The 15,870-nt window shown below is 37.8% G+C and overlaps 2 protein-coding genes across 3 annotated transcripts; both read right to left on the reverse strand.

Annotated features, from left to right (window-relative positions):
• Positions 1-2,054: 2,054 nt before the first annotated feature.
• LOC117482501 (fatty acid-binding protein, brain) lies at positions 2,055-4,242 on the reverse strand. Its single transcript, XM_034130587.1, has 4 exons — positions 4,079-4,242; positions 3,762-3,934; positions 3,115-3,216; positions 2,055-2,338 (listed from the first exon to the last, which is right to left on the reverse strand). Exons 1-4 carry the CDS (start codon positions 4,149-4,151, stop codon positions 2,288-2,290), a joined length of 399 nt encoding a protein of 132 aa, XP_033986478.1. The 5' UTR covers positions 4,152-4,242; the 3' UTR covers positions 2,055-2,287.
• A 3,798-nt stretch (positions 4,243-8,040) lies between these two features.
• On the reverse strand, positions 8,041-12,040 carry LOC117482516. 2 transcript variants are annotated; one of them, XM_034130623.1, is made up of 8 exons: positions 11,939-12,040; positions 10,511-10,834; positions 10,097-10,369; positions 9,849-9,974; positions 9,637-9,726; positions 9,515-9,543; positions 8,901-8,969; positions 8,041-8,648 (listed from the first exon to the last, which is right to left on the reverse strand). In XM_034130623.1, the coding sequence occupies exons 1-8, from the start codon at positions 11,997-11,999 to the stop codon at positions 8,529-8,531; spliced, it is 1,092 nt and encodes a 363-aa protein (XP_033986514.1). In that variant the 5' UTR covers positions 12,000-12,040; the 3' UTR covers positions 8,041-8,528. The 2 variants fall into 2 exon arrangements, with proteins under 2 accessions (XP_033986514.1, XP_033986515.1); XM_034130624.1 differs by lacking the exon at positions 9,849-9,974.
• Between the last annotated feature and the right edge of the window lie 3,830 nt (positions 12,041-15,870).

A 15,870-nucleotide genomic window follows, 5' to 3' on the forward strand; every position in this document is an offset into this window, starting at 1 on the left:
ACGAAGTACTTTAACTCAAGTACTGCAGGCTTTCTGTAGTAAAACATTGAGGTAGTTTAATTAACCATATCCTGAATACTTGTATTGCATCTGTGCCAAATGTTGTACTTTTACACAACTTAATTGACAGATATGTTACAAAGTACACACCAAATGTATTATATATAAAACAGGGTGCATTAATATACATTTAACTTCCAAAACAAATATCAAATAGTTACATTTGGCTCCAACAGTGCAATCATGCTCTATACTTACCTAATCTATAGATATATATTTTTACTGTATACATTTACTGTTAATTTCTTGTTTTATTGTTTACTCGTGCATTTACCTGCTGCTGTAACAAAACAATTTCCCAATTTGGGATAAATAAATGATATCTTATCTAATCTAATGTCCATGCCTACAGTACATAGATAACATAATATGAAACTATTATCTATAGGCTAATAGTAAAAATAATTTCTCTTATTTTGTATGCTTTTGGTTCATTTGCATATTTTATTTTGCTTAATCGCATCTCCATTGCAGTGCTTTTACTCAATGGAGTGTGTACAGTGTAATATTTGTACTTTTACTTGATCTGAATATTACCATATTGTACTCTTTTAACACCCGCCCAACATTTTTGGCTTTTGACCCCGAGGCAGGGGGTACACGTCGCCCCTCATCTCCAGATTAATGTGGTGGACATGAGTTATGAGCACTCTTAATCCAAAATAAATATTGTTTCTTGTTGTATGGTTTAATATGAAATACCCCTTAAGGACCAAAGAGGGGAAACTATCCAGCATTTTAGGATCTATGACATATTTCAATACTTTTCTGCAACATACATTTTCTTTTGTTTCCTGTCCATCTAATTATCATGTGACCCCTCAAATTTGGGATTTAAAGGGTCACTTCACCCAAAATGACCTTTAGGGGGTGTCTAGCCATGCAGTTAATTGCGTCTTGTAGATAATTAGATATATGTCTCTGTCTCCACCCCTGTACAGTCAAGAGGGATGTTAGTGCTCACCTTTAAAAAAGATAGCTTTACAAATTCTGTAGAGGCATTTCTTTCAAAATCATTGCCACTTTTAATCTAAGTATTCAAAACACCTTGGTACCAAAACAATCTATTATAAGGTCATTTTTAGTAGTTTAAATTAAACAAATAATGACATTGAGTACTGCAGGTAAAACCAGAGGCTTAACACAACGAGAGGTGAGTGATCAGATATGTTTGGGTGACATAATCATTTAATTAATCCATGCATTACTTGAATAAATACTGTCATTTTATACCTCTCTAGCAAGGGTTTAAGACTCATTTAAAGGTAGGATAGGTAAGTTTGAGAAACCGGCTCGAGATACACTTTTTGTTTTATTCCATGGAATGCTCTTAACATCCCGATAGCAATGAATATCTTAAGTGCTTTGACAAAAAATCCATAAAAAAATGTCATCTGTGGAAGCCGTGGTTCTGTAAAAAGCACGACCAATAATTTTAGCCGGCCCGGCTAAAATAACTGGATGGCCTACCTGCCTGTCAGCCTTCCATCTGTGCACAAACTTATCTCGTGCCCTCATTGGTCATGTGCGCATTCGTGTGTGTTGGAGGAGGGGCTCTGTAAGGAAGTCTGAAGGAAGGGGCAGATTTTTTCCGGTTGTGTATTTTCAAATTCTAGCGCACTCGAGCTGGTTTCTCCAAAATTACCTACCCTACCTTTAAGGCGTTAGAATCCAATAATAGAGCAACTGTTCTCTATGAGGGGGTTATTTAGCAAATTAATGCAATTCCTCCAACTTTTTTCCAAAATAAAAGTCACATTAAGTCACCGGTTTTGAAGATACGTCGTGAAATAAGGTTGATTTATTTTGTAGATTGACAGTTAATGGCCTCATGCAGCGAAGGTTTTTCTGTTCCCCTCCTCTCAGAGGTCAAAGGTTGAGTTTTTTTGGGGGGATTCAATGTCTGAGGGTTTAAGACAATGTATTTTATCTGAGGTTTTTTACTTTCTAGTGAATGATTGAACTATTACAAAACATAAGACAGGAGTCAAAGATGTAGTCTCTGTGTTTTTTTATTTCATGTTTTTCTCACACAGGTTTTCAAAGACGATCCATCCGTCACCACAGAAATGTTTTCATATATAAAAACAAAAATTCTTACAAAACATGTGCAGCCTGCAGGCCTCGGACATGTGGAGGAGGATGGAGTGCAAAGAGAAGCAAACAGTCAACAATAATTATAAAATCAACACTTTGTGGCCGGTTGGGATGTTGGCAGTCGGAGCACTTATGCCTTCTCGTAGCTGCGGCTCGCGTGGATGTCTTCGAAGGTCAGATTCTGCAGAGAGAGAGACAACAGTTACCATGAGAGGTCATTTAATGTTCACAAATCCATCATTTTATTGTAGAAAATGTCGTTTTTTAACAGCTTAAGTGAAGTATCAGGGGTGAGGATGCTTCTGGAAGGCAACAGGTTGGGACTTTGTTTGATGTATGCATGCTAATTTGAAAGAATTGCATGCTTGGTCAACAAAAACAGAACAATTTTTTTTAATTTGCTGTATTTCTGGAGCTTCAGAAAGACAAAAAACTGTTTTTTAACATATTATGTTGCTCCATTTGATATTTGAATGCCTTTTATTTTTGTAACGAGCCCAAAAAGAGTTTGTCATGCACTAATGATCCCTAAGTAAAGTCAAACACCCTATGCCTTGCCATCATAACCTGAAAACAGCGTCATTTATTTCCCATTAATATAAAATATTCTGTATTCATTATCACGTTAAGATTTGATTTTTACAAAAACAGAAAAGCTGAGAGGCAAATGCTACTGTTTTAGTGTCATAGCTTATACAACATGGACTCCTATAAGCCCTTAAAACATAATGAATTCTTTAAAAATAATATAAAACTCAATTTAAAACAATGCCTTTTCTCTTGGTGTTATATATCAATAATGCACAATACCCAGATGGTGGGATTGAAATATAGAAAATCCACGTGGCTACACAATAAATCTGTTGTGGTTTGAATGTCTCTTTCTATTGCTAAGTATATTCACTCTATATAAATCAAATCAAATAACTGGTGTTGATCCGGGTGTTTCTCTCTCACCATGACCAGCTTTCCGTCCTTGATTTCTCTGACGAACTTGGTCTCTTTGCCGTCCCACTTCTGGACGTGGACCAGCTTGTCTCCGTCCATGGTCACGGTGGACTGAAGGACAAAAGAGAGGAGTGTTTTGAGATTAGCATATGAAGAAGCTGCCAACTGTTGGTCTATTTCCGGACAACTCAACATGTCAATTCCTGTCATTGACCCACAAATACAAACAAAGGAATACCCTGTTTGACCCCCTGAATGCATGTGGAGAAAATACTATCTAAAGTATCTACTGTACACAATGCGCCAGAACAGATGCACGAATTAAATCATGGATTAAATACAAATCCTATTAATGACCCACAATGAGAAACAAAGGAGATACCCCTAACCCTCTGAATATTGGGCAAAAAATACAGTTTTATTGGAAAAACAATGTTGCAGGATTGAAATCTTGGGTTAAATGACATTTGTGACTTTTATAAGTAAGATTTAAAGAATACAAGTCCAGTTAAGACACTGGATACTTCATAAAAAAACATAAAAAATTGCTTTTAAGGGTTTTTCTGCATAAAAAGTACTTGCATTTGTATCTATCAAGAGTTTTTGGCCTTATTCTTTTCATGTTTTTTGGTCCTTTTATGATTCTGTCGTCTTACTTTGCAGTTCCTGTCATCGGCGGTGGTCTCGTCGAACTCCTCTCCCAGCTTGAAGGAGATCTCTGTGTTTTTGAAGGTGCTCTGGGTGCGGACCACCACCTTGTCTCCCTCCTGGCTGATGATCACAGTCGGCTTGGTGACATTTCCAACCTGACGGGTGGCAAAGCCAACACCTGAGGGGGAGGAAATAGATTTTAAAGCATTTTTCCACAAAATTAAATCTGATAAAACTGCAAAGAAATGTCATAAAAAGGGGATTTTTCTGCATGAAACTAAGATATTATATGTAAAACAGATAGAAAAAGCCTGTTACTCACCGAGAGCTTTCATGTACTCATCAAAGTTCTCACTGTCGACCAGTTTCCAAGTTGCACAGAAGGCGTCGACCATGGTGAAGGTTTAAGAGGCAAAGTAATCTCCAGAACAAACTGAGCAAGCTGCGGCTTTTGCAAGTTTCCCCCCTTGAGTTATCATTCTGCTTCTTATTAGTATTCATGCAGGTGGGTGGCGCCACACGGCCCATTGGCTCAGGAGGTTTTCTCTGAGCTGTGATTGGTTATTTAAAATTGGGTCATGGTCTTACTCTTTAGACAAGAGGGAGAATAGCTAAATTAGCCCATTTGTATGCCTAATGATGTAATTACTCTCATTCATGGGTGTCAGCTCGAGGAGATAAAGGGGGGGTGCTTGCCATATCTCAGCCCAAAGACATCCACTTTTATCATAGAAAAAAATAGATATTCACTTGCATTTCTCACTTTAGTCACATTAGGCATCTTTAAATGACGTCTAAACTTGTATTGTGTGATGTAAGACTGGGCTTCAGAGAGCTGGTGGTGATTCACACAGTTAGCAATCTTTACCAGCTAATCCATATTTATGTTTTAATTAATTTCCCCACGTTAATCCGTCAGGAATGTGTCATGTACTGTAGCGGAGCCAGTGGAGCAGAATCAGTGTGTTTGACAGCCCTTTGTCCTGAACTGCATTAACAACCACCCCCCCCCAAAACTGCAATTTCTTCATGCTCAACACACACACTAATTACTGTCTATACATGTGTGTGTGTGTGTGTGTGTGTGTGTGTGTGTGTGTGTGTGTGTGTGTGTGTGTGTGTGTGTGTGTGTGTGTGTGTGTGTGTGTGTGTGTGTGTGTGTGTGTAGATTCAAGATTTCTGGCAACGAAAGTTTGCAAGGAGGCGACTTCTATTAGACAAGCAAACACATGCTACTGTCAAATGATAGTAAAATCATCATTTATGAGTTATTTCTTTGACATTTAAAGACTAATATGTTTTATTTGACCCCCAAAGCATTGTTGAATGATAAACATCAGTTTCACATGATGTTAAAGGGGCGATATTCTGCTCATTTTCAGGTGTATAAGTATGTAGTATCTCTACTTTAAAGAGTCCTCTCCTGCTGATGTTCAGGTGTATATCAGTATGTAGTATCTCTACTTTAAAGAGTCCTCTCCTGCTGATGTTCAGGTGTATATCAGTATGTAGTGTCTCTACTTTAAAGAATCCTCTCCTGCTGATGTTCAGGTGTATATCAGTATCTAGTGTCTCTACTTTAAAGAGTCCTCTCCTGCTGATGTTCAGGTGTATATCAGTATGTAGTGTCTCTACTTTAAAGAGTCCTCTCCTGCTGATGTTCAGGTGTATATCAGTATGTAGTATCTCTACTTTAAAGAGTCCTCTCCTGCTGATGTTCAGGTGTATATCAGTATGTAGTATCTCTACTTTAAAGAGTCCTCTCCTGCTGATGTTCAGGTGTATATCAGTATGTAGTATCTCTACTTTAAAGAGTCCTCTCCTGCTGATGTTCAGGTGTATATCAGTATGTACACAGTAAATTTCTCTGAGTAAAATTGACTCAAATTGAAGAAAATTTTACTCTAAAAATATAACATTTGGTCCCAACCTATATAGAGTAAAATGTACTCTTTGTTCAGAGTTGTATTTTTAGAGTTCATTTTACTCTATTATGTGCTTAGATTTGACTCTGCTTAATGGTTATTTACTCTATGTATTGTATATTAAAAACAACTCTACTGCCATTTTACTCATAATAGAAGGTAATTTTACTCCCAATCGAACGTCATTTCACTCCAACTAGAAGGTAATTTTACTCAGAATAGAATAAATGAACCATAATGATCTTTACAATAAAAAAGGTCAATAAACCAAAGTGCTTAAGGAACATGAGTGGGCGTGTGTGAAGCTGGCCATTGAGCGGCCCGACCAAGCAAGGAGGCAGAGGCAGAGAGTTCAAATACAACCCGGTGTGGGCATTTATTCCTCTTTGTGGTACAGGATACACAGCCTCAATATGACTGTCTCACGTGAACACAGCCACCAGGACCTCACACACACTAACAGGAAAACAGAACCTAAATACACACAGGACTAATCAAACCAACAAGACACAGGTGAGGAGGGAGGAGAAACACAGGGCACCAGGTGAACGCAATCACCAGCAACAGACAAGACGGGAGGGGGAACACTTTTCAAACTAAAACAGGAAACAGAGACAGACAAACTAAAACATAGACAGATCGTGACAAATATATGCATAAATGACATATAATCACATGCTTCCTGTGCAATGTTTTAGCGTGGAACAAATGAATATACTTCGCCAATAATTAAGCTATATAATCCGTAACGGAGACCGAGATCAATGGCCCCAGAGATCAGCTCCGTTACAGCGTGGTCATGGTTTAACTCCAATAGAATTGACTCTGCATTTTTGATCGCACTCTAGAAGCTATGAGTAATAAATACACTCCAAAATGATTAAATATCACTATTTCAGAGCAAAATAGTAATTACTCTGGAAAAAATACTCACCAATATTTCCTGTGTAGTATCTCTACTTTAAAGAGTCCTCTCCTGCTGATGTTCAGGTGTATATCAGTATGTAGTATCTCTACTTTAAAGAGTCCTCTCCTGCTGATGTTCAGGTGTATATCAGTATGTAGTATCTCTACTTTAAAGAGTCCTCTCCTGCTGATGTTCAGGTGTATATCAGTATGTAGTATCTCTACTTTAAAGAGTCCTCTCCTGCTGATGTTCAGGTGTATATCAGTAGGTAGTGTCTCTACTTTAAAGAGTCCTCTCCTGCTGATGTTCAGGTGTATATCAGTATGTAGTGTCTCTACTTTAAAGAGTCCTCTCCTGCTAATGTTCAGGTGTATATCAGTATGTAGTGTCTCTACTTTAAAGAGTCCTCTCCTGCTGATGTTCAGGTGTATATCAGTATGTAGTGTCTCTACTTTAAAGAGTCCTCTCCGGCTGATGTTCAGGTGTATATCAGGATGTAGTGTCTCTACTTTAAAGAGTCCTCTCCGGCTGATGTTCAGGTGTATATCAGGATGTAGTGTCTCTACTTTAAAGAGTCCTCTCCTGCTGATGTTCAGGTGTATATCAGTATGTAGTGTCTCTACTTTAAAGAGTCGTCTCCTGCTGATGTTCAGGTGTATATCAGGATGTAGTGTCTCTACTTTAAAGAGTCCTCTCCTGTTGATGTTCAGGTGTATATCAGGATGTAGTGTCTCTACTTTAAAGAGTCCTCTCCTGCTGATGTTCAGGTGTATATCAGTATGTAGTGTCTCTACTTTAAAGAGTCCTCTCCTGCTGATGTTCAGGTGTATATCAGTATGTTGTGTCTCTACTTTAAAGAGTCCTCTCCTGCTGATGTTCAGGTGTATATCAGTATGTAGTGTCTCTACTTTAAAGAGTCGTCTCCTGCTGATGTTCAGGTGTATATCAGTATGTTGTGTTTTCACTTCCCATTCTAAATCTAATCTGAAAACATGACAATTCCCCAAAATGTAGATATTGAAACCCAAAAGAAAAGCAGGACTATTTCTCACAGTAAAATAATTGAATGCAAATATATACATTTTAACATTTGTTTAACTTTTCTTTCCTAAAGTCAAGATTGCATGACTTAATTTGATAATGATTAGATTTTCTAAATGTGCTTGCTTCTTGGAAAGTAAATCGTGCTAAAAAGATGCTTTGTTTTACAGTAAAGTAAACTGTCATTGCACAAGCTCCCTCTGCTGCAGCACTTTCAGAAGCACACAGTTCACTAACTCAACCTATACTCACATTATTCACACATGAGAGAGTGTTTGTGTTTGTGTCTGCAGAGATCTGCTTCTCAGTGTGAGAGGACAGTAGTGACCTCCACATGTTGGGAGGATCTCTGCTGCTTCCTACTGGTGAGAAAATACAAGTGTTTGAAACTAAAGACAGCTGAACAAGAACTCCTTTAAAAGAGTTTATTTTCACCTGAGAACTCCAAACAAAGCTAAACATATTTAACTGAAAAGGTGTTACAAGGAAATACATCTGCAGTCTGGTAAGGCTATTAGGTAACTTCATTTGGTAAAATACAACACAATCAAATATACTAAAGAAAATGCAATACTTCATTAAATGATATAACTAAACAACGGTTCATTAAACCAAGCAAGAATTAATTTTTTTTAAATCATGTTGCCCATGCTCTAATTATTCAGAATACAGTAAATCTCCAACATGTCTGAACCTTTTTCACAATCCACCTCTAGAGGGACTCACATGTTTTCATAAGGCTGCTGCTGTACTCTCACTTTGATGCATTTAAGCCAAAAAAGCAAAAACAAGGTTAATATAAATCTGATTAAACTCTGCTAGCTGTGCCCTTAAACTCTAAATCTTTGATCCAAGTGATCATGCTATTGATTTAAACATTACATCGGTTTCTTTCTTGGTTAGTTGACGGTGGCGTAGAGGAGGCTGGGATCAGCGGAGGCAGCAGAGGAAGAGGAGGGAGCTCCCACAGTGCTGTAGGTCACTGTATCATCTTCATCATCATCATCATGAAGGTGAGCCTGCAGGGGAAGAAAAGTAATTATGCATAAAGGAGTTCTGAAAGTCTTGATTGTATAGAAGTCTGTGAGAAAATGACCCTACGTCTCACTTGATTTATATCCTCAATAAACATTTTCCTGCAGATTTTATGTTCTCAATCTCAGTTTCCAAGTCTTCTTTAATACAGCATGATGTTCGGTGAGTTATGCTCACATTTAGAGTAGAATAGACGATAAAGTCACATCACCAGTGTAATCAATGAGACAGCTCACCCTGGCTTTCCTGCTGCTCTTCCTGGTGTAGCTGATGGAGGCGTATGGAACACCATCTTCAGGATCAGTCTGCACAAATAAAATGTATAATGATTAGTTATTATTAATGTCACCTATAACACAATAGCTGCTAAGTAAGAAGCACAATATACTGCCTTTAATTCACTTTGTCTTTTGACGCAACGTACAACACCCGGGCGGCAGTGGGGGACTTGGACTTTGGGCCGAAAGGCCGCCGGTTCACATCCCGGTCGGACCAAAAAAATACGGAGTGTGGACTGGTATCTGTTCACCTCCTGGGCCACTGCCGAGGTGCCCTTGAGCAAGCCACCTAACTGCTCCTGGCTAGACTGGCTGCCTCTCCACTCTGTACCTCTCAATGCATGTGCAAAACATTACTGTGTGTATTTGTATGTACCATAAGAAGCATGTGCATGGAGGTCCATCTTCTTCGTCTACAGTCATAACTGTTTGTTGATTGATGAAGTTTTAGGTTAACCACAACATGAAAAGTGAATAACAAAAACCTTAAACCCTGCTACATTTGTGAAATCATTATTTTATAAATATTACATTTTTCAGTTTTAAAACATTTTATTTATGTTTTATCTCACCACGTTGTCATCCGTCTGCGTTTCATTCCCTTCAAAAGAATACAAAATAAATTAGACTTGGGTTAAAATCCAAGTTCATCAAAGCTTCTAGTTTGTAAAGTATAATGTGTGAATGTCCTCACCTTGAGTCCTCTTCCGTCTGATGACAGCCACAGTGATTATTGTGAGTGCTGCAACACCCACTATCACAACGATGATCCACCACCACCAACCTGGAAGAGAGAAGTTACAAGAGTTACATATACTCAGAGGTTTCTATCTCTTTGTCTTTAAACTCTGAATCAACAACATGTCTTTCTTAACTTTAAATGGATCTGTTCTGTTCAGACTCTACCTTTATTGTTGTCTTCTTGTTCTGTTTGATTGTTTTCAGATGTAGTGTTGGTCGTCTCTCCGGCTGCTCTCATCTTCACTGTTGTCCATGTTGTTGACACTGCAGTCCCCTTCCCTGCATCCTCACCTTAATGAATAAAATAACAAAATGCTGTTCAGTTATAAAAACAAATGTAAACATCTCACATCACGACATAAAGATGTGACGCATCAGGATGAATGATTTTAAACAGATTATCATATTCTCACCTGAGGACTGAGGGCTGAAAGGAAACTGATGTTCTTCTCTTGTGTTCTCATCAGTTACTTCACAAGTAAACAACTCAGACCTTGGTGTGTTACTAAAAAGAGAAGTCAGAAATGTCACAGAGGCAGAGCAGAGAGACTGTGATGTCTTTATATCTCTGTGATCTTTATCCACGTCTTGACCCTGAAGCAGCCACTTCACTGGGTGTCTACACCCTCCATATCTCTTCACAGAGCAGTGTAACGTCACCTCATCATTGTCCTGATGTTCAGTCACTGAAGATGGAGATATTGTGAGAGAAAAGACAACCACAATATGTAACAACATTTAAATGTACTTCATCACTGTAATCATCATCATTATTGGAATGTTTCAGTTTAGAGACAGTTTGAAAACATTATGATGTAAATACTCACTGGTAACAACAGACAGATAAACATGAGAGTCTTGACCTTGTCGTTCTCCTGATCTGAACTGTCTGCAGGAGTAAAAACCAACATCCTCCTCTGTGACCTTCTTTATAACCAGAGAACATTTCTCTGTAACTCTCAGTCTGTCTGATTTAGCTTTGGCTTCTTTGTGAATCCGTCCGTATTCAAACAGCGTCACTGAGCTTCTTGAATCACTGAAGTACCAGGTAGTATACTCACACGTATCCTGATCATGTATCACATTGTCAAAAGGCAAAGTGACTTCATCTCCAACTCTGACAATACGGGAGTATTGTTTCACATCTGCAGCTGTTGGGGGAAAAAGCAGAAAGAAATATAGACGTCATAAATGCTGACAGAATAATGATGTATTATATAAAAAGGTAAAGAGTTAGAGTTCTGGTTGATCAGTTTAATGAATCATTTAACGACACATTCAAACCGGAGTTAATTACAGATCCACATAACTAACGTAAGTGTTCATAGTGAGTGTGACAATCACTTTAAAGAATATTGCTATGTGGGTTTTAGTGACCAAGAGTTCACTAAAGTCACCACGTTACAAACACAACTCATCATTCTCAGTTAAAGGAACAGTACGTAGTAAAGTACCATTAGTGATATTAAAGCTGTTTTATTTAATGTAATTGGTAAATGTTAAATGGACTGTATTTATAAAGCGCTTTATCCAGTCTTTCCCCCCTCAAAGCGCTTTACATACAACAAGTCACCCATTCACACCCAATTCATACAGAGCAATGTGCCCCTTGCTCAATGAAGGGGTTAGAGCCATTTCCCTTTCATCATTATGGATTGAATGTTTGTCTTATTACTAAAAGGCTTTAGAGGAATCTCTTAACTATCTATTTTTGTGAATCACACTACGCTTTGAAATATGTTAGTTTAAGTCTCACTTATTTGCTGTCGGATATGACGTTCATGTCTATATGTCTATCTATGGCATGACATTAGTACACAGCTGAGGGTGTGATTAGACAGGAAGCGGTAGAGTCTTTTGACCGTGTTCTTTTTGTTCTTTTTGTTCTTTTAGTTCTTTTTTGATAGGGAGAACTTTTAGTTACTTTGAAGCGAGGAAGTTTGTCTGCATGTTTGTATGTCGCCTTGATCAAAGAATAAATCTGATGTGATTCAACACTACAACGATCTCTGCAAAGTTAGTTAGGAAGCAAAGAGAGGCGCGTCATCACCCACAACCCCGATAGAGTAAAGTGGATATTAAATGTAGAAACTGATTCAAACTCCACGACAGAAGGTATCATTCACACACCGTTCCCCATTGGGAGCGACTTGGGGTTAAGCATCTTGCCCAAGGATACATCGATTTCAATTGAAAGACGCCCTCACTAGCTTTCATTAACAGTCGTAAACAGTGTGTGTTCTCTGCATCCTCACCTGTAAAGTGGAGCAGCAGCATCAGGAATGAAGACATCATGATCCTTCTGAATTCAGACATCGTGCTTCTCTCTCGGTCTCTGGCTCTCGACTGTCAGAGTCTCTCATCGGCTGCTTCTTTAACAAGAACTCAGTACCGATGGTAACAGCAGATAAGCGACAGAAGAGGGGAAGTTGAACGTGGGAAGATGTTTTCTGGTTCCTCATTTCACCTCCAGTGTTTTTCTTCTGAGAACTGAACGAGAAGTGTTTGATGAAAATGAGGTTAACACCAGCAGCTCTGAAGGTATGACACCATATAGAAAACCTCAGGCACATATTCAGTAGGGCAACAGAGGAATAATTCAGGCCGATATGAGACGGATCAGTTTGAACTGACAAACAGTCACTGTGGATGACCGAGCCAAACTTACATTGAGACACAATCTGGATGTTTATTTTAAGATTACAGCATTTCCAGGCCCTGTGTGGCTCAACATCAAGTGCAGTATGTGGAAACGATTTGCCACTGTTTCCATCTTTGATGAATCTGTTTATCTTATTGAAAAATACAGCATGCACTTGTCACCCTAGAGCAGCGGTGTCAAACTAAAGGCCCGGGGGCCAAATGTATGGAGGACGGAACATGACTTAAGTATAAATAAATAAATAAATAAATGTGTAAATAAATGTATGAAGAAATACAGGAATAAATAAATAAATATGTAAATAAATAAATAAATACAGGAATAAATAAATACAGGAATAAATAAATGACGAAATAAATACAGAAATAAATAAATGTTGAAATAAATACACAAATAAATAAATAAAATAATAAATAAATAAATAAATGCATAAATAAATATGGAAATAAATCAACCCGGTATCACGGCAAGACGTGAACATGTGACGATCTACCATGCTGGGAGACGTGAATATGTCACGGTTTCGTCCCTTCAAACGTGACAGTTACACGGTATTGTTAACATGGCCCAACCAGTGGAGAAATACCCGGAAGTGCCTAGCAAATGGTCAACCGCGCCTATTGGTCGGTTTTTATTGTCCAAATTAGATGTTTTTAATTTATTTTTTAATCGTCACACTCGATTTTGCCGATTTTCTTGTTGCCCTAGCTGGTCGACACCTCTTTTAGCAGAAACAAAGGCTACATTAATGTATTAAATCGATGTTAATCCATGTGTGTGGAGGTGAGGATGTGGAATTAACGGACGTGACGTTGTGCGATTGCATTGCCAGGCAACGCAATTTACAAACTCTTCAACTACAACCCTAATTATATTTAAAAACATTTTAGACAGCCTCACGAAATACTTTAATGTAAATTAAAATGTAAATGTGAAGGAATGTGTGTAATGTGGTGATTGACATTATTCACCCACGGATCTATGGGTTGGGGGTATTGTTCTGCACGGACATTTTAGTTAACCGGACTCCTGTTGATGTGAAATCCGAAAACATTTTAAAAAAATAAAATAATACTTTATTCCGAGTTTGCTTGCTTTTCTCTTTGGCGGTCATCACATAACGGCATTGTAATACACGGTTTGGCTGCATTAAATATGACATATCTGCCGTAGTTCTGTATTTATAGAGCCCTGATGAGAAGACTTCTGGACAAACAGGAAGCACTGCCGCCAAAACTGAAAACGTGACGTGGATCATAAATATATCAGCAATTAAACCACATCTTACATTTATTTTCACACAATACGTCTCCTTGCAGTATCAATACTAATTCGGCTGACTTTTATATTTGATCCAATTGGTAGATAGGCTGTATTTACACCATAACGGTGCACAGCTGATAGAAAGGCACATCTAGTGGTTAAAGCACGTTATTGAATTTTATTATTTTATTATTTTTCACAAAAATGAAACCATCAATAGCAGAAACAGAATTAACTGTCATTAGTAAACCATCCAAAAAAAAAGATAAATGGTTTTGTTTTATATATATTTTAAGGATAATAATATCAATGTAACACTGTCTATGACACTTACTGTATAACACTGATTTGAAAAACATACAGAAAAAACTAATTCACTGCCCTTAATAAAGTATTTAATACATTTCAGGTGTGCTGTTTTGTTTAGATCATTGACATCTGGAGCTCTTTTAATGTCCTTTTTGATTATTGTTACACCAGGTCTTGTCAAAACCTTTATTCCATATTCAATATCCATTACTAAACAAAACAGCAATTCTACTCCACTACAATTCAGAGGTTAACCTGGTATTTTTACTCCACTACATTTATGTTAGTTACTTTGCAGATTCTGATTAATGATGTGAAATATAAACAACCCTTAAATCAGGCTTTAGTTACACCTGAGTAAAATTCAGGGAAAGGTGATTGTCAAGTGCCAACAATCAGGAGAGATATTTGATAGTTGCTGCTTGAGAAAACTAAACATTTATCTGCAGATCCCTATAAAGTATATTCATTACTCGTTATTCTCTACTAATAGTTAATTAAAGACTGTATATAATGGCTATTTTGCATATCCCTTTCAAGATTTCAAGATTTTCTAAGGATCATTGACATATCATATACACAACTAATTCAATAACGTGCTTTAACCACTAGGCGGTGCACACAGCCATAATAACTTTGTATTATTAGTGTAGGACACTTGTGTATGTATAACATCTGAAGATGTGTAGTTTTATTCATGTTTTCACATAATTGTACAGGATATTGCTATATTATTTCACATGTTTTACTTATAATATCTGATTTGTAAAACATCACAGAAATAAAAGGTATATCCGTCATTTAACAGTAAGCTATTGAAATTCTGAATCCATAGATGTGTCTCCCATCACCCAAATCCCCTGACTATTCTCTCAACTCAGTATTTACATTCTGATATTCAAAGAAAATCAGTAATATCTTTAAAAACGACAAGTCCTTTTATATCAGCTGTGCACCGTTATGGTGTATAACGTATTTTTTTTCGGATTTCACATCAACAGTAAGTCCGTTTAACTAAAATGTCCGTGCGGAACAATACCCCCAACCCATAGATCCGTGGGTGAATAATGTCAATCACCACATTACACACACCCCTTCACATTTACATTTTAATTTACAACCTGTTTCACACCATCCCCCCGGTACCGGGCGGATAAACGCGTCATTTGCAGGAAACAACGTCTAAGGAATCTTAATATTGAATAAAACTATGAATGTGTTATATCCATGTAACGGGAAGAAACTCAGCTAACTGATCTTTTTAATTTTTTTTTTCAAAAAAAACCCACAATGCTAACACTCAGCCTCTGAATTAGCCTCGAGCGAAAAACGGAACCTACAAAGGCACTTAAACTCACTCAGAACTCCCTTATTACTTATCCTAGATGCACAACCAAACACTCTTTTTTGGTGTCCTGGAGACACTGAATCTAACGGTGCCCTCCTCAACACTCAGTGATAAACATTCGCGACGCTATAAACGAAAGCGTACATCATCACATGTGGAGCTAAGTAGCTAAAAAACGTAAATATGGCTTACCTTGGTCAAAAGTGGTCTTCAATGGCATTAAAACGATAAAAAAACGATGCTGCAGTTAATCCATAGGTTCATCCTATGTGTCTGTGCCTTCTTTGAAATTATTTCTGATAATCCATAAGCAATACAACTGCGTTTTAGTTTCCAAACTCCAGAAGGAGACATTCCTCCACCTTGGTTTCGTTTTCCACACGCGAAGCGGCCACATTTTTTCTTTACAATGTGTGTGTATGTGAGTCTCCTCCTTCGATTCTATTGGCTCTAACGGTCACAAGGGTGTGTCAACCAACCAAATCGACCAAGGGGGGCCAGAGATAGGTCAAATCCACCCAAATGACCCCAAAAGTGGGGGTTTTTGGCTAAATCTCTCTAAAAAGGTCAAATTTCACTTGTTTTGCATCAATCTTGATACAGGG

The sequence above is a fragment of the Trematomus bernacchii genome, unplaced genomic scaffold (assembly GCF_902827165.1).
Source record: "Trematomus bernacchii unplaced genomic scaffold, fTreBer1.1, whole genome shotgun sequence".
Lineage (NCBI taxonomy): Eukaryota > Metazoa > Chordata > Actinopteri > Perciformes > Nototheniidae > Trematomus > Trematomus bernacchii.